Here is a 23,863-nt window from a genome sequence, read left to right as displayed (position 1 = left end):
TCAAAGAATATGGCTGCCTAAATATGGTTCCCAATCAGAGACAACGAGAATCACCTGCCTCTGATTGAGAACCGCCTCAGGCAACCATAGACTTTGCTAGAACACCCCACTAAGCCACAATCCCAAAACCTACGACAAACCCTAATACACGAACACACCACAAAATAAACCTATGTCACACCCTGGCCTGACCAAATAAATAAATAAAACACAAAATACTAAGACCAGGGCGTGACAGAACCCCCCCCCCCCAAGGTGCGGACTCCCGGCCGCACACTTAAACCCATAGGGGAGGGTCCGGGTGGGCGTCTGTCCACGGTGGCGGCTCCGGCTCGGGATGTGGACCCCACTCCAACCAAGTCTTAGTCCCCTGTAACGCGTCCTTTGATTGGCGACCCTCGCCGCCGACCTAGGCCTAATAACCCTCACCAAGGACCCCACTGGACTGAGGGGCAGCTCGGGACTGAGGTAGAAGCTCGGGACTGAGGGGTAGCTCGGGACTGAGGGGAAGCTCGGGACTGAGGGGTAGCTCGGGACTGAGGGGTAGCTCGGGACTGAGGGGAAGCTCAGCACTGAGGGGAAGCTCAGCACTGAGGGGAAGCTCAGCACTGAGGGGAAGCTCAGCACTGAGAGGATGCCTAGTACCGAGAGGAAGCCCAGTACTGAGAGGAAACTCAGGCAGGTAGTAGGCTCTGGCAGATCCTGGCTAGCTGGTGGTTCTGGCAGATCCTGGCTGACTGGCGGATCCTGGCTAGCTGGTGGTTCTGGCAGATCCTGGCTGACTGGCAGATCCTGGCTGACTGGCGGATCTGGAAGATCATGGCTGACTGGCGGATCCTGGCTGACTGGCGGATCTGGAAGATCCTGGTTGACTGGTGGATCCTGGCTGACTGGCGGATCTGGAAGATCATGGCTGACTGGCGGATCCTGGCTGAATGGTGGATCCTGGCTGAAAGGCGGATCTGGAAGATCCTGGCTGACTGGCGGATCCTGGCTGACTGGCGGATCTGGAAGATCCTGGCTGACTGGCGGCTCTAGCTGCTCTGGCTGCTCCATGCAGACAGGCAGCTCTGGCTGCTCCATGCAGACTAGCAGCTCTTGCTGCTCCATGCAGACTGGCAGCTCTTTGGCAGCTCTGGCTGCTCCATGCAGACTGGCAGCTCTGGCTGCTCCATGCAGATTGGCAGCTCTGGCTGCTCCATGCAGACTGGAAGCTCTGGCTGCTCCATGCAGATTAGCAGCTCTGGCTGCGCTGAACAGGCAGGAGACTCCGGCAGCGCTGGAGAGAAGGAAGGCTCTGGCAGCGCTAAACAGGCGGAAGACTCCGGCAGCGCTGGAGAGGAGGAAGGCTCTGATAGCGCTAGACAGGCGGGAGACTCCGGCAGCGCTGGAGAGGAGGAAGGCTCTGGCAGTGCTAAACAGGCGGGAGACTCCGGCAGCGCTGGAGAGGAGGAAGGATCTGGTAGCGCTAGACAGGCGGGAGACTCCGACAGCGCTAAACAGGCGGGAGACTCCAACAGAGCTGGAGAGGAGAAAGGCTCTGGCAGCGCTGAACAGGCAAGGCGCACTGAAGGCCTGGTGCGTGGTGCTGGCACTGGTGGTACTGGGCCGAGGACACGCACAGGAAGCCTGGTGCGAGGAGCTGCCACCGGAGGACTGGTGTGTGAAGGTGGCACAGGATGGACCGGACCGTGAAGGTGTACTGGAGAGCCTGAGAGCAGGACTGGCACAGGACGTGCAAGGCTAGGTAGGTACACAGGAGGCCTAGTGCGTGAGGCTGGCACACTCTTCACCAGCCGACTAACACGTACCTCAGGACGAGTATGGAGCGCTGACCCAGGTGCCATCAAATCCCCGACACGCTCCGTTGGGCGAATATCGTATCTATAGCACCAACCTAGCAACTCCCTCATAACTCTCTCCTCCACTTTCCCCATTAACTCCTTCACAGTCTCTGCTTCACTCACCTCCAACACCGGCTCTGGTTCTGGTCTCCTCCTTGGCTCCTCACGATAAACAGGGGGAGTTGGCTCAGGTCTGAACCCTGAGTCTGCCGCACTCTCCCTGAGCCCCCCCCCAATAAATTTTTGGGGCTGACTCTCGGGCTTCCTTCTGCGCCGCCGTCTCTTCGACTCCATTCTCCTATAGCCCTCTTCGCACTGCTCCAGCGAATCCCAGGCGGGCTCCGGCACTCTCTCTGGGTCGACCGCCCACCTGTTTATTTCCTCCCAAGCCGTATATTCCAACCTTGGTTGCTCCTGCTGCCGCTGCCTGTCACCACGCTGCTTGGTCCTGGTGTGGTGGGTGATTCTGTTATGGTTTTCCTCCGTCGAAAGAGAGTCAGACCAAAATGCAGCGTGGTTAATACGATACATGTTTAATGACGAATAAACACGACAATACAAAAACAACAAACGGAACGTGAAAACCTATACAGCCTATTTTTTTTTTTTTTTTTACATTTTTTAAATTCGATACATCTTTAATGAAGATGAAACACGATAATACAAAAACAACAAACGTAACGCGAAAACCTAAACAGTCTATCTTTTTTATTTTTTATTTATAAAAAATAATTTATTATCTTTAATACCATTCATTCTTTACAACTCATAATTTTCATACATACTCAAATAAATGGTATTTTAATTTAACTAAACAAAACCCCAAACAAAACCTCAGGGGAGCATCTTCCCTCCCCGTCACCCTACAAACTACTTATCCCCATCTCCCCGTCCCTAATCTATCCCCTTACAAATCTAAATGACACCCAGCCCTAAACCCCCCTTCCACCTCTCCCGAGCAGCATGCTGCCCCCACTTCCTCTCCTCCCTCTTCATCCTCCCCCTCAAATCTCCTTCCACCCTCCTCACTATCCCTTCCACCCCCAATCTCTCCCTGTCTTCACCATGTTCTGCCTGGCTTCCCACAGCCCCCGTTTAAAAAGACTTATGAGAAGCCAGAGCAGAAACCTGTCCCTATCCGTCCCTCTCGCTCTCCCTACACCTCTCTCTAACCTGGCCCACGTCAATACAAAATCCCCCTTACCAAACCTAACAACACCCGTGCCCTAGCCCATACTACTCCGGCAAAGGCACAGTCCCAAAAGACATGGCGCACAGTCTCCTCCCTGCCACAAGAGGATCTTGGACAGGTGGGGGATTGCACCAAACTATACCGGTACATGATGGAACGTACCGGCAAGCACTTATGGAGGCTCAACCAATTCAGGTCCTTGAGCCTGTTGTCCAGACCCCGCGCCTGCACTCCCTCCCAGACCACTTCCGAGATGCCCACTACAGGCGCCGGATTCCCTGCCTTTCTGACCTCCTCGTACAGGTGCCTGTGATCTAAACCTACTCGGGCAACTTCAACCTCAGGGTGCGCACGCAGCCACTTGGCCGCATGACCAAAGTGCCACGGCAGCTGTTCCGCCCGAGAACCCGTGTTAGACCACACCATTACGCTTCTCGCCTGATACGAGAAGAACACCCGCAGGAGGTAACCGGACGGGTGTATCACTGGATGAGCAAGCTCCGTTAACAAGAAAGAAATAAAAATTGTGTCCAGCTTGAGGGCGAAATGTGGTACCCCCCTACCTCCCTTCCCGATGGGACAGATCATGCGTGCCCTGGCGACCCACTCGCACCTGCCACTCCACATGAACTGAAACACAAGCCTCACTAGAGGCCTCCTCAGACAAGCCGGCAATGGGTAGATGTACGCCAAATACAAAAGAGACGGCAACACATCCACCTTTAGGACCAGGACTTTGCCCATAAAAGACAAATACCTAGCCTTCCACATTGCTAGCTTCCTCTGTACCACTGCGATACGCATGTTCCAGTTTAGCGTCGCTGAGCCGGAGGTCTCAAAATGGACCCCAAGAATCCTCAGGGCCCCCTCACAGAGAGATAACCCCCAGGCACATCCGTTCTACCGCGCCATCTTCCGAAAAACTTGACGGAAGACTTTGTATGGTTCAGAACCGCTCCCGACGCTCGGGTGAAATCCCCAAAGATGGCAAGGGACCTTGTCAGGTACGAGTCCTTGCACAGCAGCAAGGAAGTGTCGTCGGCGTACTGCGTCATCTTAACACGCAGCCCACCACTTCCAGGGATCAACAAGCCTTCCACCCCTGTGTCTGCCCTAATGGCAGCCCCCAGAGGCTCCATGTACAGAACGAAGAGGAGAGCCGAGAGTGGGCACCCCTGCCTGACCCCAGACGAGAGGTCAAAAACGTCACCCAAGTAACTATTTACACTAACTCGGCACCCCGCTCCGACATATAATGTACGAATCCATCCTATGAACTTCTCCCCAAATCCTAATCGACCTAACACTCTGAATAAAAAGGATCTATTCACGCGATCAAAGGCTTTCGCCTGATCTAGCGCTGCTACCATTAAAGGCAGTCCTCTATCTTCAACCCAAGCGATGGAGTCCCTGATTAACTGTAGGTTCCATCTAATAGAGCGGCCCTCTACCCCGCACGTCTGATCCTCATGGACGACGTAGGGAAGGGCTGTGCGCAACCGGTCTGCTAAAACCTTTGCAAGTAGCTTGTAATCTACACACAGCATGGTCAACGGCCGCCAGTTGCCAAGGTCTGTTACTTCCCCCTTCTTATATAATAGTGACAGCACACCAACAGCCATTGATCCCCCGGGACCCCGTCTCAAGGATGGCCTTCAAGACTTCGAGGACCACTGGTCCAAGTATACCCCAAAACTTGGAATAAAACTCAGCCGGCAGCCCATCCATCCCAGGCACCTTCCCTTTTCCCATCCTCCTAAGAGCGCTCTCAACCTTTTCTAGTGAAATCTGGGCCTCCATCACTTCTCTAATGTCCTCCGGCAACCGCCTGGACAAGTGTTCTAAAACACATTTCCCTGCTGTACATCTATTTCCCTTTCCTTAAATAAACCTTGGAAATGATCAGTTGTCACCCTGACCATATCCTCTGGTTCTCTAACTATACTACCATTTTCTTCCCTAACGCCATGCATTACCTTCCTACTCTGTCTGGCCCTAACCGACTTAAAGAACATAGCGGAACAAGTCTCATTGTGTTCTAGAAAGCCACTATGTGCACACTCCAGGAAAGCTCGAGCCTTCCGCTCCTGCAACTCCCTGAGCTGCGCCTTTAGGGTTGCGGATCTCTCCCAGTCAAACGACCCGCCGAGGTTGCCTGCCTCGTACTCGAGTTCAATTAACCTTTGGATACGACCCACCTCCCTCCTCTCCTACCTTTTTTTCCTCTTGCAATACCCTATTATAAAAGCCCTAATCCTCACCTTAACTAATTCCCGCCACTCTAACACCCCCTCGCACATGGACCGGAGGCCTTCAAGTCTCCAAAAGAAACCATAAAACCCGTCAACAAAAGTCTGCTCCTCCAGGACATCCCGATCTAACTTCCAGTACCCCCTACCAAAGAGGCAGACTGGCGACCCCACCTGCAGGAGCACCCCGTCGTGATCCGAAAAGAAAACAGGCAACAGCCTCCCAGACAACTTACCCAAAGACCTGGGTACAAAAATATAGTCGAGCCTCTGCTCAACCCCCCTGGAGTTGCGCCATGTAGGACCGGCCATTTTTGGAGTAGTGTGCAGACCACCATCAACCAGACCATGGCAAGCCATTAGCCCGGTAATGGCGCCTACACTGCTATCCCCCCCTGTTCCTAAATCTGTATTAAAATCCCCCCCTATCACTAATTTCCTATTTGTGACACACAGGGGTGTCAGACAGTCCACCATCTCCCTCTTGTCTGCCACCACCTGTGGCCCATACACCACCACCAATCTAAATTTACAATCCCTTATCGTGACATCCACCCCTATAACCCTCCCCTGCATTACCACAAAAGAATCCTCCACTTTTACCTCCCTGTGCCCACACAAAATCCCTACCCCGATGAGTGCACCCCCAATACCCCAAACCGACTCCCCCTTGTCCCACTCCCTCTTAAACCTACTAACATCCCCTCCGTCCCTCAGGTGAACCTCCTGTAAAAAACAAAAATCAAACCCCACACCCTCCAAATAACTAAAAACCACCCTCCTCTTAACAAAATCCCTTAAACCCCTTACATTTAAACTAACAAAAGTAAAATTAGACCCCATGAAAAAATCAAATTAAAACATGTAATACACTCAAATTCTAAACCCAGACAGTAAAAAACAAAAACAGGAGACTCACCCGATGCTCCCCTGCTCCATATCTACCGGTGAAAACACCATCCGTACTCCCGACATCCCCCCCTCTTCCTCCATCTCACCAACCCAGGATGCAGGAATAGTGTTTGGCTCCGGGGTGCCCTGCACCCTGGGTCTACCCCCACACTCCTCCCCCTCCCCAGTGCTGCAGCTGGTTTGGAAAAAAATCGGGGAGGCTGAGTCCCCAAACAAAAAACTCCCCACCTCCTCCTGTACCCAGTCCTGAGTCTTGTTAGGTGTGTCCCCACCCAACAGAAGTTGAGGGCCTGGGGAAACCAGCAGCAACCCAGAGGTTTCTCCCACCACCATCACTCTCTTGACCATCCCCTCCCTCTCACTGTCGGCCAATCGCACCCTCCTCTTCATTCTCTTCTTTGGTGATGGCGGCAGTGGAGAGATACCACCCTCCCCCCCGCCAGCTCCTCCACCATACCCCTCATCTCTTCCACCAGGGCACTTTCCCCCCACTCCACTTGCTCTTCCACCGTCTCCTTCTCCACCACTCCTCCCTCGCTTTCTTCTCTCTCATGCTCCTCCACTCGGTTGCCTTCTTCCTCCGCTTGTCCTGGTTCTCCTACTCCAGTGCCTTCTGTTTCCTTCTCTCTTCCATCCGCCGCTTGTCCTGGTTCTCCTACTCCCGTGCCTTCTGTTTCCTTCTCTCTTCCATCCGCCGCTTCTTGCTCCTCCTCCTTCCTTGCGGCCTTCCCCTCTGGACCTGTACTCTGGTCATGAGGCGTGCTTCCTTGTATCCTCTTCTTCCCCCATCCCCCGCTCCTGCTCCCCCCCCAGCCGCAGACGCATATGACCTCTGGCGAGCCGGGCACCCCCGCCACACCCGTGGCACGCCTTAGGCTTGTCACAATCCCACGCCTCGTGTTCCTCAGATCCACAAAATCTGCATTTTCTTGTGCTGCACGAGGTGAAAATGTGGCCGTAGGCCATACAGCGCCTGTAAAATGGGGGCTGACGTGCATAAAACAACGTCCCCCTGTCAGCCCCTAGGGAGAACATAGCAGGAGGATGGAGGTAGCCACCATGTCCCTTTGGGTCCTCCCTGAAGAGGGCCTGGAAGCCTCTCCTCCCATTCCAAAACCCAAGGGAGTCTTTGAGGTGCCTTGCTGAGGAGACGTTATCCATGTATCTCCCCAGAAAGGCCCTCACCTCTTCGTCCTTAACGTATGGGTTGTAAATGTTGACAGTTACAACCCTAAAGTTGTTCTTCTCCAGGCTTGTTATTTCATAGTGGCTCATCGGCCTCTCACCTCCCACTGCTCTTGCCCTTCTCAGGATATCATCGTGTTTCTCCTCTGTATATAGTGCCACGTCGTATGCTCCCTCCAACGAGTTGCCTTGGAAACAAAACACGTCCTTCACCGTCAGCTTTAGAATCCCCATCAATATTATCCTTCCAAAAGTTTCCCGTCCTAAAGGCTCCAACTCCTTTTCCTTCCAAGCAAACCGAATCGTGTTGGCCAGCCCAATCCCAGGGACTGTTGATGTATTTTGCACCATCTCCTCAAGGAGAATGGCGCTTGTTCTCTTCTCTTCCAAAACAAGGAAAAAAGAAAAAACCAAAGTGACTGAGCCTATCTTGTGACAACAAACACAGAGACAGGAACAATCACCCATGAAACACTCAAAGAATATGGCTGCAGGCAGCAGAATGTTCTCCACGGCGTCTCCAGACTGTCACGTCTGTCACATGTGCTCAGTGTGAACCTGCTTTCATCTGTGAAGAGCACAGTGCGCCAGTGGCGAATTTGCCAATCTTGGTGTTCTCTGGCAAATGCCAAACGTCCTGCACGGTGTTGGGCTGTAAGCACAACCCCTATCTGTGGATGTCGGGCCCTCATACCACCCTCATGGAGTCTGTTTCTGACCGTTTGAGCAGACACATGCACATTTGTGGCCTGCTGGAGGTCATTTTGCAGGGCTCTGGCAGTGCTCCTCCTGCTCCTCCTTGCACAAAGGCAGAGGTAGCGGTCCTGCTGCTGGGTTGTTGCCCTCCTACGGCCTCCTCCACGTCTCCTGATGTACTGGCCTGTCTCCTGGTAGCGCCTCCATGCTCTGGACACTACGCTGACAGACATAGCAAACCTTCTTGCCACAGCTTGCATTGATGTGCCATCCTGGATGAGCTGCACTACCTGAGCCACTTGTGTGGGTTGTAGACTCCGTCTCATGCTACCACTAGATTGAAAGCACCGCCAGCATTCAAAAGTGACCAAAACATCAGCCAGGAAGCATAGGAACTGAGAAGTGGTCTGTGGTTACCACCTGCAGAACCACTCCTTTATTGGGGATGTCTTGCTAATTGCCTATAATTTCCACCTGTTGTCTATTCCATTTGCACAACAGCATGTGAAATTTATTGTCAATCAGTGTTGCTTCCTAAGTGGACAGTTTGATTTCACAGAAGTGTGATTGACTTGGAGTTACATTGTGTTGTTTAAGTGTTCCCTTTATTTTTTTGAGCAGTGTATTATAGTTATACTGTGGTACCTCTTCACTCTCCATATGTACCAATAACAGGAAAACATTGTGGTTTAGTGATCTGAAAGTCACACCCTTGGTGCCCTCATCTGAAGTCATTCGTCTGAGAACACGGCTCAGGTTACGACTGGCAAAAAATGTTCGAACTAAAATCCAATACTGTCAAAAAAGGAAAGTTTGAACATATGAAATGAATGCAGAACAGATGAAACTACAAAACCAGAACAACTGACTCTGACATTGTGCTACTATCCAAAGATTAAAAGATTCACATTTTTGGATGAGAATATTTGAATATTATTTCATTATTGTAGTTGTTTGGTGGTGCATAGGCATGAGCTACATCTCTGCAAAACAAGTTCCAGGAACTGGATCTATAAGTGGCTGCAATGTAAATAGCTACATTTATTCTCATTCTAGACTAGCTACAATAGTGCCCTATAGCCTCATAGTAGTGTCCATATGACTGTCAAAAAGTTACAGGGGTGTGGTTGTGGCATGTGGGCTTGTTGTGAGAGAACAGTGAGATGATGTGAAAGAGGAGTGAAAATAAAGGCCAAGACAGGATTTCCTACCCACTGTTATGTGCCACTACTTAAATCATCTTCGAGAAGGAAGTCAGTTTCAGAGAGTCTTACCTCCAAAAGAGAGAAAACACTGAGACCACTGGGAAAGGGAATACCTATTAAGTTGTACCACTAAATGCATTCAACCGAAATGTGTCTCTGAAGCGGAGAGATGTGGGGGGCTGCCTTAATCGACATCATCGGTGCCCAGGGAGCAGTTGTTGTTGGGGGTTAACTGCCTTGCTCAAAGGCAGAACGGCAGATTTTTCCACCTTGCCGGTTCAGGGATTGGAACCAGCGACCTGTCGGTTACTTGCCCAACACTCTTAACTGGTAGGTTTGCTGAGCACAGGTGTCATGAGGAAGGTCATCTCTGTGACATGTAGCGTTTCAACCTGGTCTCAGAGCATTTTGTATTATTCTTTACGTAAAACACTTTAGTATGTATTAACTTGTGGATGTACATAACTCATTTTGGATGATATGTTATGAATTATGATTTGTATTATATGTTATGAAATTGCAAAACATACAATACGTTAAGAATTTGAAAAACATACTCTATGTTACAAATTTGCGGGAAATATACAGAACCAGTCAAAAGTTTGGACACATCTACTCATTCAAGGGTTTTCTTTATTTGTACTATTCTCTACATTGTAGAATAATAGTGAAGACATCAAAGCTATGAAATAACACATATGGAATCATGTAGTAACCAAAAAATATAGTTTATATTTGCGATTCTTTAACCAGCTTCATGAGGTGGTTAGGTGGAATGCATTTCAATTAACAGTTAAAAGTGAATTTGTTGAATTACTTTCCTTCTTATTGAGTTTGAGCCAATCCGTTGTGTTGTGACAATGTAGGAGTGGTATACAGAAGATAGCCCTATTTGGTCAAATACAACATCATCATTACGGCAAAAACAGCTCAAATAAGCAAAGAGAAATGACAGTTTATCATTACTTTAATTAAGACATGAAGGTCGGTCAACACTGAACATTTCAAGAACTCACAGAGTTCAAGTAACAGACATCTCAACATCAACTGTTCAGAGGAGACTGCGTGAATCAGGCCTTCATAGTCGAATTGCTGCAAAGAAACCACTACTATAGGACACCAATAATAAGAAGAGACTTGCTTGGGCCAAGAAACACGAGCAATGGATGTTAGTCCGGTGGAAATCTGCCATTTGGTCTGATGAGTCCAAATATGACATTTTTGGTTCCGACCGCCGTGTCTTTGTGAGACGCAGAGTAGGTGAACGGATGATCTTTGCATGTATGGTTCCCACCGTGAAACGTGTGGGAGTGCTTTTCTGGTGACACTGTCAGTGATTTATTTAGAATTCAAGGCACACTTCAGTAGCTTGGCTACCACAGCATTCTGCAGCAATACGCAATCCCATCTGGTTTGAGCTATGGTGGGACTATCGTTTGTTTTTCAACAGGACAATGACCCAACACACCTCCAGGCTGTGTATGGGCTATTTCGCCAATAATGATAGTGATGGAGTGCTGCATCAGTTAACCTGGCCTCCACAGTCCCCCTACCTCAACCAAATTGAGATGTTTTGGGATAGTCCCACCATAGCCCAAACCAGATGGGACTGCGTATTGTTGCAGAATGCCGTGGTAGACATGCTGGTGAAGTGTGCCTTGAATTCTAAATAAATTACAGATGGTGTCACCAGCAAAGCACCACCACACCTCCACCCACATGCTTTCCGGTGTGAAATACAAATGTGGAGATCATCCGTTCACCCACACCGCGTCTCACAAAGACACATGAGGTCGGAACCAAAAACCAAAGACCAAATGTCCATTGCTCGTGTTTCTTGGCCCAAGCAAGTCTCTTCTTCTTATTGGTGTCTTTTAGTAGTGGTTTCTTTGCAGTATTTCGACCATGAAGGCCTGATTCACGCTGTCTCCTCTGAACAGTTGATGTTGAGATGTGTCTGTTACTTGAACTCCGTGAAGCCTTTATTTGGGCTGTAATTTCTGAGGCTGGTAACTCTAATGAACTCATCCTCTGCAGCAGAGGTAACTCTGAGTCATCCTTTCCTGTGGCGGTCCTCATGAGAGCCAGTTAATCATAGAGCTTGATGTTTGCACTTGAAGAAACTTTCAAAGTTCTTGAAATGTTCAGTATTGACTGAGCTTCATGTCTTAAAGTAATGATGGACTGTCATTTCTCTTTGCTTATTTGAGCTGTTATTGCCATAATAGGAACTTGGTATTTTACCAAATAGGTCTATCTTCTGTATACCCCTCTACCTTGTCACAACATGACTGATTGGCTAAAACACATTACTTCCATTAATTAACTTTTAAGAATGCACAGCTGTTAATTGAAATGCATTCCAGGTGACTACCTCATGAAGCTGGTTGAGAGAATGCCAAGAGTGTGCAAAACTGTCATCGAGGCAAATGTGTCTATTTGAAGAATCTCAAATATAAACTATATTTTGATTTGTTTAACACTTTTTTGGTTTCTACATTATTCTATATGTGTTATTTCATAGTTTTGATGTCTTCAATATTATTCTACAATGAGAAAATAGTCCACCACTACCACAAACAGTTGAAGTCGGAAGTTTGCATGCACTTATTTTGGAGTCATTAAAACTTGTTTTTCAACCACTACACAAATTTCTTGTCAACAAACTATAGTTTTTGCAAGTCGGTTAGGACATCTACTTTGTGCATGACACAAGTCATTTTTCCAACAATTGTTTACAGACAGATGATTTCACTTATAACTGTATCACAATTCCAGTGGGTCAGAAGTTAACATACACTGAGTTGACTGTGCCTTTAAACAGCTTGGAAAATTCCAGAAAATTATGTCATGGCTTTAAAAGCTTCTGATAGGTTAATTGACATCATTGGAGGTGTACCTGTGGATGTATTTCAAGGCCTACCTCCAAACTCAGTGCCTCTTTGCTTGACATCATGGGAAAATCAAAAGTACAAGTCTGGTTCATCCTTGGGAGCAATTTCCAAATGCCTGAAGGTACCACGTTCATCTATACAAACAATAATACGCAAGTATAAACACCATGGGGTCACGCAGCCATCACACCGCTCAGGGAGGAGACGCGTTCTGTGTCCTAGAGATGAATGTACTTTGGTGCAAAAAGTGCAAATCAATCCCAGAACAACAGCAAAGGACCTTGTGAAGATGCTGGGGGAAACAGGTAAAAAAGTATCTATATCCACAGTAAAACAAGTCCTACATCGACATAACTTGAAAGGCCGTTCAGCAAGGAAGAAGCCACTGCTCCAAAACCTCCATAAAAAAGCCAGACTACGGTTTGCAACTGGACATGGGGACAAAGATCGTAATTTTTGGAGAAATGTCCTCTTGTCTGATGAAACAAATATAGAAATGCTTGACCATAACGACCATCGTTATGTTTGGAGGAAAAAGGGGGAGGCTTGCAAGCCGAAGAACACCATCCCAACCGTGAAGCACGGGGGTGGCAGCATCATGTTGTGGAGGTGCTTTGCTGCAGGAGGGACTGGTGCACTTCACAAAATAGATGGCATCACGAGGAATGAAAATTACGTGGATATATTGAAGTAACATCTCAAGACATCAGTCAGGAAGTTAAAGCTTGCTCGCAAATGGGTCTTCCAAATGAACAATGACCCCAAGCATTCTTCCAAAGTTGTGGCAAAATGGCTTAAGGACAACAAAGTCAAGGTATTGGAGTATCCATCACAAAGCCCTGACCTCAATCCTATATACAATTTGTGGGCAGAACTGAAAAAGCGTGTGCGAGCAAGGAGGCCTACAAACCTGACTCAGTTACACCAGCTCTGTCAGGAGGAATGGGACAAAATTCAACCAACTTGTTGTGGGAAGCTTGTGGAAGGCTACCGGAAACGTTTGACCCAAGTTAAACAATTTAAATGCAATGCTACCAAATACTAATTGAGTGTATGTAAACATCTGACCCACTGGGAATGTGATGAAAAAAATAAAAGCTGAAATAAATCATTCTCTCTACTATTATTCTGACATTTCACATTCTTAAAAGAAAGTGGTGATCCTAACTGACCTAAAACAGGGATTTTTTTTACTAGGATTAAATGTCAGGACTTGTGTTAAACTGAGTTTAAATAGATTTGGCTAAGGTGTATGTAAACTTCCGACTTCAACTGTATATACAGTACAAAATCCATGTGTATGTGTGTGTATAGTGCATATGCTTTCGTGTGTGTGTGCTTGTGTCTGTGCCTATGTTTGTGTTGCGTCACAGTCCCCAATGTTCCGTAAGGTGTTTTTTAACCGTTTTTAAAATCTAATTGTTCTGCTTGCATGAGTTACTTGATGTGGAATGGAGTTCCATGTAGTCATGGCTCTATTTAGTACTGTGCGCCTTCCATAGTCTGTTCTGGACTTGGGGACTGTGAAGAGACCTCTTGTGGCATGTCTTGTGGGGTATGGATGGGTGTCCAGGCTGTGCGCCAGTAGTTCAAACAGACAGCTGGGTGCATTCAACATGTCAATACCTCTCATAAATACAAGCAGTGATGAAGTCAATCTCTCCTCCACTTTGAGCCAGGAGAGATTGACATGCATATTATTATTATTAGCTCTTTGTGTACATCCAAGGGCCAGCCGTGCTGCCCTGTTCTGAACCAATTGACATTTTCTTAAGTCCTTTTTTGGGGCACCTGACCACATGACTGAACAGTAGTCCAGGTGTGACAAAACTATGGCCTGTAGGACCTGCCTCGTTGATAGTGCTGTTAAGAAGGCAGAGCAGCGCTTTATTATGGCCAGACTTCTCCCCATCTTAGCTACTGTTGTATCAATATGTTTTGACCATGACAGTTTACAATCCAGGGTTACTTCAAACAGTTTAGTCAGCTCAACTTGCTCAATTTCCACATTATTTATTACACAATTTAGTTGAGGTTTAGGGTTTAGTGAATGATTTGTCCCAAATATAATTATTTTAGTTTTAGAAATATTTAGGACTAACTTATTCCTTGCCACCCACTCTGAAATTAACTGCAACTCTTTGTTTACGTGTTGCAGTCATTTCAGACGCTGTATTAGCTGACATGTATAGTGTTGACTCATCCTCATGCATAGACATGCTAGCTTTCCTCAAAGCCAGTGGCAATTCATTAGTAAAGATTGAAAAAAGGTAAGGGCCTTGACAGCTGCCTTGAGGAATTCCTGATTCTACCTGGATTAGGTTGGCGAGGCTTCCATTAAAGAACACCTTCTGTGTTCTGTTAGACAGGTAACTCTTTATCCACAATATAGCAGGGGGTGTAAAGCCATAACAAATAAGTTTTGCCAGCAGCAGACTATGATCGATAATGTCAAACTCCACACTGAAGTATAACAAAACAGCCCCCACAATATTTTTATCAGCAATTTCTCTCAGCAGTTATTTGTGTAAGTGCTGTATTTGTTGAATGTACTTCTCTATAAGCATGCTGAAAGTTTGTTGTCAGTTTGTTTACTGTAAAATAGCATTGTATCTGGTCAAACACTATTTTTTCTAAAAGTTTACTAAGGGTTGGTAACAGGCTGATTGGTCAGCTATTTGAGCCAGTAAAGGGGGATTTACTATTCTTAGGTAGCAGAGTGACTTTGCTTCCCTCCAAGTCTGAGGGCACACACTTTGAGGCTTAAATTGAAGATGCTGCAAATAGGAGTGTCAATATCGGAAGGGAAGAAAGGAGGAAGTAATGAAAGGAGGAAGTGATGAAAGGAGGAAGCGATGAAAGGAGGAAGTGATGAATGTAAATCTGGTGCAGTCCTCTAAAAGTGTTTTCATTCATTAGATAATCTTTTCCTATACTGTCCATGTCTGCATTCATAAGGAATTCGAAGAACTTCATCAAACTATTATTATATTTTTCTTTAAGGGCCTGATTCAGACTTAGGAAAGGTATGCATTTCCTAAGCTTTTTGATCAGGTCTTAAATCTTCTGCATTATACAGTGATTTAGTGGTAAAACAAGTAGGTGAATAAACTCTGATCACCGGTCACGGTAAAAAAAAGTAACGCTTTTCAATTCATTTTTCCACAAAAGGTGGGTAAACTGTGTTTATTTGTGTGTACCATCCACTACACCCCTGATTGGATACTCATTTATTTTTGTCTTACCAGGGAGGAAATATCACACTACTACAGTAAAAATCCCAAGGAGATTGTGTGATCGTGGACTAAACTAAAGTACGCTGCAATTGTACCAGTCAGTGTGTTGCTTGCCTGTCTTCCCCTGGGTCAGAGATGGCTGCCTCCATGCCCCTGTTCCTCTCCGGCATCATGATCTTCAGTATCTCCTTGTACTTGCTCCACAAGAGGCTGCAGGCTCAGATAGGGACCACTCATCAACACCAACTCAGGAACCTCACCATTCTGCTGTGGCACTGGCCCTTCAGCCGCCCCTACAGCCTGGAGGGAGACGTTTGCAGCGACGAGTACGGTATCCCAGGCTGCCTCCTCAGTGACAACACCTCCATGTACCCTCAGGCAGACGTGGTGGTCTTCCACCACCATGAGCTGAGGACGGGTCGCTCCGCCCTGCCTCTCCATCTCCCACGGCCGGCCTCCCAGCGCTGGCTCTGGCTCTCCCTGGAGCCCCCGGTGAACAACGGCAACCTGACCCAATACAAAGGACTGTTCAACTTGACCATGAGCTACCGAGCAGACGCTGATGTACCAATGCCCTATGGGAAGACGGTGGAAGTTCTCGTTCCACCAAACAGCAACAGCAGCAGCTATGTGATCCCTAAGAAAGGGGCTTGCCTGGCCAGCTGGGTGGTCAGCAACTACAGCCCTGACCATGCCAGGAGTCAAGTCTACCAGAGCCTAAGGAAGTACATTCCTATAGAGGTGTATGGCCACTGGCTAAAGAGGCCACTGACCGACCAAAGTCTGATACCCACCATTGGCCGCTGTAACTTCTACCTGGCCTTTGAGAATTCGGTGGCCATAGACTACATCACTGAGAAGCTGTGGAGAAATGCCTACCAAGCAGGGGCAGTACCCGTGGTTCTGGGGCCCTCTCGGTCTAACTATGAGGCCTTGGTGCCCTCAGGCTCGTTCATCCATGTCAGTGACTTCAGCAGCACAGAGCGGCTGGCTGCCTTCCTACAGCAGCTGGCCACAGACAGAGGGCGTTATGAGGCTTACTTCAAGTGGCGTCAGACCCATGAAATCAAGACATACACAGACTGGAGAGAGAGGCTCTGTAATATCTGTATCATCTATCACAGACTGCCAGCTAAAAAGGTGTACTATGATCTGGATGGATGGGCCAATAGATAACAGGCAAAAACTGTTTTTACTGCAAGTTATTTGGTAACAGTGCAATTGTTAAGTAAAAAATAGGTAAGTTAAGAAATTTAAAAATCAACAGTGAAAAGGCATGTCCAACAACCTGTGATGGGCTGTACTTACAACAGGGCCAGTTCGTTCACACACAAAATGTCACAGGTAAAACGGGAAATACATTAATTCCTGCATTGTTGTGATAGTGTGTGACTTAAACATCCATTACAACATTGCATTTTGGTCCCCAATGCAGAAACACCACAGAAAAATCACAATTTAAAAACAACTTAAAGAAGGGAAGAGTAAGTATGAATGTGTACCCACAGTGTCCGATCACATGTGAGGTCCCATTGACGACATTCCAGCCTTTACAAGACCAAGAATTGCCACAAATAAAAACATTACACAACCCTGTAAGCTGGCTCATAATTCTATTTAAATGGCACAAGGAAATGTCTTTCCCAGCAGTAATATTGAGGCTTTCAAGGATTTTTTTCTCTCAGTATTTGGCTTCACATAATACTCTACGTTACAGTTCATACCCTTCATAGGCAGTTGATGAATGTCCTCCATCTCACTCGGTTCGGGGCAAGTTTTTCCAGGTCACACCAGTTGAGGCCGCTCCCAGTCATTTCTGCCTGGATCCCTCTCCTCCAAATGTTTCTGGGTCGACCACAAACCACAAACAAAAACCCTGTACAAATACTAAATCTAAACAACCCGTCTCAGAGAAATGACTGTGCATTGAAAGTTCTGTATGTCACTCAATTCAACCGTACTCCTCTGTATCCGAATGTAACTTTGACTAATTGTGATGCATATGATTTCATTTCTAGTGTCAATGCAGGTTACACACCAAGGTGGTGCCCTATTCCCTACATAGTGCATTTTATAGGGTATTCCTATAATTAAATCATATGCATCACAATTAGGTTGCCATTTAGATACTGAGGGGATGTTGCTTTATCATCTCAATGTCTATGGATTCAGGGAACAATCCACCAATAACAGAACATGCAATAACAGCTCTGACCACCAGAGGTCAGGATTACCTAAAAATTGAATAAACTTGAACTGATAACAATATGCTTTTTACCTCATCACTTGTTTTTAAGGCTATATCAGCTATTAACATATATTTTGCTTCTCTCTCATGAGATCCAAGACAGTTGATCAGCTTGCAACAAGATTGTCTATCATATCATTAAAGAAAACAGCACAGCAGACCATGTTGCAGTGAAGATAATATAAATATTTATTTTCCAATGTTCATCTCTGAAATGTTTACATGCATCATGTCCAGCAAATCCAGTAGTAGTAAAAGAGGTGGGTCATCTCTCAGGGTTGGTGTGTTAATTAATCTGGTGTGTCGTTATTTAGAGAGGGTGGTTTTACTGTTTAAAAGGGGAGTCCTGGAGATTTATAACCATTCACATTCATGAGAGAAAACAAAGAGCAACTTTCAATCCATCAAACTAAAATTTCTGGAAAACCTGGGAAATGTTATTTATATTTTGCAGCCCTAGGGGACAATATTGATGTAGGTATATGGTAACTATATGGTAACAGCCAAAGAAGGTTTAAGTTTGATGTTCATCTTTACCAGTAATCTAGGTCAATGAATGGGTCCATTCTACGAGTCCAATACTCTTTGTCTCACATACATTGTTCTTGAGGACCAAAAAGGAAAATCAAATCATCTGCACCCAAAGAGCATCACATTACTGTATGTGTCCGACCACTTCACTGTTCTTCAGAGAGAGTGGAGGCAGAGAGTTAGGGGAACAGTTATATGAAAATTCCACCCGAAAACTCTTGTTTTTTTTTCATTAGTCCATGGTTGATATAGTCCCAAAATGTTTTGTATGTCAGCAATGAAGATATACAACTTCTATATATACACAACTATACAGAAATATAGCCAGTATGACGCATTTTGCATCATGATCCAAAACGCATCATCATATGATGCTCGATGCATCATACCAGCTGTATTTATATGCATTTTCAAAATTGATTGCTGAAATGCAAAATATTTTGGGACTATATCAACAATGGACTAATGAAACAAATACCGAAATATAGTTGTGTGGAGTTGTCCTAAGTAAATAAAAGAGCTAATAACACGCTTTCCTGAGAGATAACCGCAATAGGCAACTTCTGAACAGACTCTAATGTACATCCAAAATGGCACCCTATTCCCTATATAGTGCACTACATTTGACCAAAAACTATAGGGCTTTCGTCAAAAGCAATGCCCTATATACGGAATAGGGTGCCATTTTGGAGGCACACTAGGCTAAAGAAAAAAAGGTTTATTTGACACAGCAATCAGAAATATAGAATAATAATGTGTACAAATACATCATTAGAGCCAGGTTGCCATCTCTCTGTACAGTACACATCCGTAGCTATTTACATAAATAACATCACAAATCATGGGACAAGCCATGTGTTTGTTTGATACGGTATATTCAGTGCTTGACTTGGACTGAAATATGTTCCGGTACTCATTCTGGGTGCCGGTACTGTTTATATTTAGATGCAGGAGCTCCACAATACTTTTGAGCTAATATTCTATATAAGAGGAACAGGAGCTCAAGCAGTTGAGGTGCCGGTACTCCGGCAAGCTCCTGCCCAAGTCAAGCACTGTGTATATGTATGTACATAGTGGGGTTGCTCTGTTTCAGAGTTCTGTAAAGAAGTTCCAAATTCCTTTGAAATCATTCAAGTTATTTAAATATCATCATAAGCAAGTTTACACAAGAAACTTGTAAGGATCATAAATGCATATTGAATTGTATCCCTTTTTCAGCAGAGCACAGCATCATCAAGTCATGCATAGAGGGACCATTGATACTGAGACTATAATGGCTACATAACAAAGCGTAAAGGTTTACCATACATACTGCATGTGTACATTTATGAAACATTAAAATCACCTTTGTATGTAAGAAAAAAAGATAAAAAACTTTTTGGTAATGAAGAAAGTCAAAGATGAGTTGATCCAGATCTTCGGAATGCGTCATTAATGGCACCATATACTCCACATACTGTAGTGCACTACTTCTGACCGGGGTCGATAATGCGCTGGCAAATGTAGGGCAACATGTAGAGAATAGGGTGTTATTTGGGACACAGATATTTAGTCTGCCAATGATTACTATTGACAGCTTGATAAATTGGCATATTCCCACTATGCTCCAGCTCTGTTTCAAAGGCATATGGCCTAACATCTGCAGTTCCAGAATGATTTATAGGACCAGTTCCCAGACCCAGATTAAGCCTATTCCTCAACTGAATTTTCAACTGAGATTATCAATGCTTTTTAGTCCAGGAGTCTGGGTCATACTGCAGTCTATGATTTAGGAAACTTGTATCTGGATTGGTTATTCAATTTCACATTCTGCACAAAGTGTGTGCCTCCAACACAATCTTCCTGTTCACTATTACTAAAGGTTTGTGGTTTGGACATTGTCCTGTATAGTTCACTGTAAGTCATGGTCTGGGTAACATTCAAAAGTATGATGCCAGTATCAAAGTTAGTCTCCACAGATTGTGTAATGTAATAAATCATACACCCACAGACCCATAACATATTTATTTTTTCAATGTAGTTCTTCTCTGCTCTCTTCCTGAACCTTTCTGTCGGTATCTGTCGTATGAAGCAGGGTAGTATTCATTAGTGCACACAGTAGAACATTTTTCAACAGAACACGAAAAACAATTTTCGTGTTCATTTCTTGTTGGAAAAGTTCAGGTATAGAATCTTGCAGAACATGGAGAATAGTATCCATCATCATACACGCTAATCTCCCAGTCAGTTGTGCACATGTTTGACAGAAAAAACAGAGGATATTACAGAATCAAATCCACAAGAGATAACAGAGTTAACATACAACAAAACAAGGCATGGTTATGATAGGCCAGACGGAAAGCTTAAAGATCATGTAGGTTTTCTGAGTGTGTGAGACGTCATTGGTCCCAGATATCAGTCTGTTTCAAGAGGAGATTCACGTCAGTCGGTCATTCAGATATAATGTTCATACAGTCCTCCTCCTCCTCGTCACCAGCCCTTCAGTGTAAGTAGTGTATCATGTGGGACAGGTCAAAAGGTCAGACAGAGAAACCTGATGTGTGTTTGTAGGTGTGCAAGGGAGTGAGTATGATTTGATCTTCCTGTACATGTAGGGTGGTATGTTTTAAAGGTGCATATCAGAATGTCCAGAGTTGTCAGGGTTACTTGTGGCTCCTCTGAAGGTAAAGGGTAGAGTCATCAAACAAAGGATTCTTCACCTCCATCTCTCCAGTCTAGAGAGGAAAAGAGAGAACGAGAAAGAAAGATAGAAAAGGAGAGAGCGAAAGAAAGGAGAGAAGAGTAAGTTATTACACAGCTAAAACAATAAAATGTGTGTATCTGTAGCCTATTGTAAGTACAAATGTATGTAAACTAAATGTACAGTATTTAACTAAAGGTAAATATATATTGGATATCAGCCATCGCTGCCTCTCCATGTCTGCTATTGTACTGCATGGCTGTGCAGTACACTGTATGTGCATCAGGTATGTCCGTCTCTTACCGGGGCCAGTCCAGGGCACTCGTATACCGTGAAATCCCCATCCTCATTCTCCTCATCTGACGTGGCCCCGGAGTCCGGCACCTTGGGTTCATCCCTGTGTCTGGAGACAAAGGAAAAACACTGAGTCATGGAGGTATCCAACCACATCACATAACATCCCAACCCACCATTCACAGAGGAGAACACAGATACAGACTGACAGGAGGACAGGGAAGGAGAAGGGAGGGAAGAGGAGGGAGACAAAGGCAGTGTCTGGAAACATTTACAGCTTACTTCCTCCATACCCCCTCAAATCCTCTTAAAAAACATGGGACCTTGGACCTCCACCAATTAGCTTTGAAAGGAGTTGAAGGAGAATCAGGAAGCAAGAAATGGACAGCTAGTAACATTTTTAGACAGCCAGGGTCAGAGAGCAGACTAAACTGGCAGACAGATATGTCTGGTTAAAAGACAGACAGAAGGCCATGGGGGGTATGACTCACTTCTCCAGGCAGAGCATCTGCTGTTTCTGGTGTTGGTAGTGGTACATCTGGGCACTCTGAGCCAGCCTCCTATCCCCAAGCTGCAGGCAGGACACAGAGGGAGGGCCCGAGATGACAATGCTCTCAACCAGAAGCCGTTTCAGTATAACATTTATTGTACAGAAGATGTGTTTGTTCCCATGTGATTAGTATGTTATCAAATCAAACTTTAGATTTATTGAAAATAAAAATTGGTTTTACAGTAAAACAATAAAATAAACAGATGGCAATTAATGAAATGTATAAAATAACATGAAACAAAAAACCTTTCTTCACTGACATGAATATAATCTGTTGTAACCATGACATTGTGTGATTGTGTGTTCTGCTGTACATACCACATCATTGTCATAGGAATGGGGCCCCATCCCCCCATAAGCTGGGTAGTCGACCTTCTGAGCCAGCCGCACACCTCTCTGCAACCTGGGATAAGATGGGGGACATCATGGTCAGTTTCCCATAACCACATCATTAAACTATATGACCATTTTTAAAATGAGTCAGTACATTTAACTAAGTGAAGTAGGGAACAACAACCACGTATCACAGTTATCGCAGACCATTCTTCCACATCGCTGGTATCAGTGCAAAACAGATGTAGAGTTTTACCTGATCCAACAGACAGCAGCCAAGAGCAAGGCAACAGACCCCACAACCAAAAACACACTGGTCATGACTGTGAAGAGATAGAGAAAGGCTGTCAGGAGAAGAGGAAGAAACATCTGGCAGAGGAAGACATATTACCCAGAATACCAGGAACAGATCAGTTGGGGAGACAGTAAGGAAGTTGGTGTTTGTGGGGTGCATCTCAATTGTAAACTCAGCAACAACAAAAAAAAAGAAACGTACCTATTTCAGGACCCTGTCTTTCAAAGATAATTCGTTAAAAAAAAATCTAAAAAACTTCCCAGATCTTCATTGTAAAGGGTTTAGACACCGTTTCCCATGCTTGTTCAATGAACCATAAACATTTAAATGAACATGCACCTGTGGAACGGTCATTAAGACACTAACAGCTTACAGACAGTAGGCAATTAAGGTCACAGTTATTACAACTTAGGACACTAAAGAGGCCTTTCTACTAACTCTGAAAAACACAAAAAGAAAGATGCCCAGGGTCCCTGCTCATCCACGTGAATGAATGTGCCTTAAGCATGCTGCAAGGAGGTATGAGGACTGCAGATGTGGCCAGGGCAATACATTGCAATGTCTGTACTGTGAGACGCCTAAAACAGCGCCACAGGGAGAGAGGATGGACAGCTTATCATCCTCGCAGTGGCAGACCACGTGTAACAACACCTGCACAGGATCGGTACATCCGAACATCACACCTGCGGGACAGGTACATGTTGGCAACAACAACTGTCCGAGTTACACCAGGAGAGAACAATCCCTCCATCAGTGCTCAGATTGTGCGCAATAGGCTGAGAGAGGCTGGACTGAGGGCTTGTAGGCCTGTTGTAAGGCAGGTCCTCACCAGACATCACTGGCAACAACGTTGCCTATGGGTACAAACCCATCGTCGCTGGACCAGACAGGACTGGCAAAAAGTGCTCTTCACTGACGAGTTGCGGTTTTGTCTCACCAGGGGTGATGGGCGGATTCACGTTTATCATCGAAGGAATGAGCATTACACCGAGGCCTGTACTCTGGAGCGAGATCGATTTGGAGGTGGAGGGTCCGTCATGGTCTGGGGCAGTATGTCACAGCATCATCGGACTCAGCTTGTTGTCATTGCAGGCAATCTCAACACTGTGCATTACAGGGAAGGCATCCTCCTCCCTCATGTGGTAACCTTCCAGCAGGCTCATCCTGACATAAACCTCCAGCATGACAATGCCACCAGCCATACTGCTCGTTCTGTGCGTGATTTCCTGTAAGACAGGAATGTCAGTGTTCTGCCATGGCCAGTGAAGAGCCAGGATCTCAATCCCATTAAGCACGTCTGGGACCTGTTGGATCAGAGGGTGAGGGCTAGGACCATTCCCCCCAGAAATGTCTGGGAACTTGCAGGTGCCTTGATGGAATAGTGGGGTAACATCTCACAGCAATAACTGGCAAATATGGTGCAGTCCATGAGGAGGAGATGCACTGCAGTACCTAATGCAGCTGGTGGTCACACCAGATACTGACTGACACTTTTGATTTTGACCCCCCTTTGTTCAGG

At 45.9% G+C, this 23,863-nt stretch overlaps 2 protein-coding genes across 2 annotated transcripts in view; one reads left to right on the top strand and one right to left on the bottom strand.

Annotated features, from left to right (window-relative positions):
- Positions 1-9,327: 9,327 nt before the first annotated feature.
- Positions 9,328-17,626, top strand: LOC112263963 (alpha-(1,3)-fucosyltransferase 7-like). The gene is made up of 2 exons (XM_024440587.2): positions 9,328-9,613; positions 15,426-17,626. Exon 2 carries the CDS (start codon positions 15,549-15,551, stop codon positions 16,587-16,589), a length of 1,041 nt encoding a protein of 346 aa, XP_024296355.1. The 5' UTR covers positions 9,328-9,613; positions 15,426-15,548; the 3' UTR covers positions 16,590-17,626.
- Positions 17,627-19,187: 1,561 nt separating this feature from the next.
- LOC112262587 (neural proliferation differentiation and control protein 1) overlaps positions 19,188-23,863 on the bottom strand; it is a 43,206-nt gene continuing 38,530 nt past the window's right edge. Inside the window, exons 5-9 of the mRNA XM_024438215.2 lie at positions 22,306-22,372; positions 22,035-22,119; positions 21,658-21,737; positions 21,176-21,275; positions 19,188-20,906 (exon numbers count right to left, since the gene is read on the bottom strand). Of these exons, the coding sequence (XP_024293983.1) occupies positions 20,835-20,906; positions 21,176-21,275; positions 21,658-21,737; positions 22,035-22,119; positions 22,306-22,372 (404 nt within the window). The 3' untranslated portion in view covers positions 19,188-20,834. The remainder of the gene's footprint in view (positions 20,907-21,175; positions 21,276-21,657; positions 21,738-22,034; positions 22,120-22,305; positions 22,373-23,863) is intronic.

The sequence above is a fragment of the Oncorhynchus tshawytscha genome, linkage group LG12, assembly GCF_018296145.1.
Source record: "Oncorhynchus tshawytscha isolate Ot180627B linkage group LG12, Otsh_v2.0, whole genome shotgun sequence".
Taxonomy (NCBI): Eukaryota; Metazoa; Chordata; class Actinopteri; order Salmoniformes; family Salmonidae; genus Oncorhynchus; species Oncorhynchus tshawytscha.
This window is presented reverse-complemented; position numbering and strand designations above follow the sequence as displayed.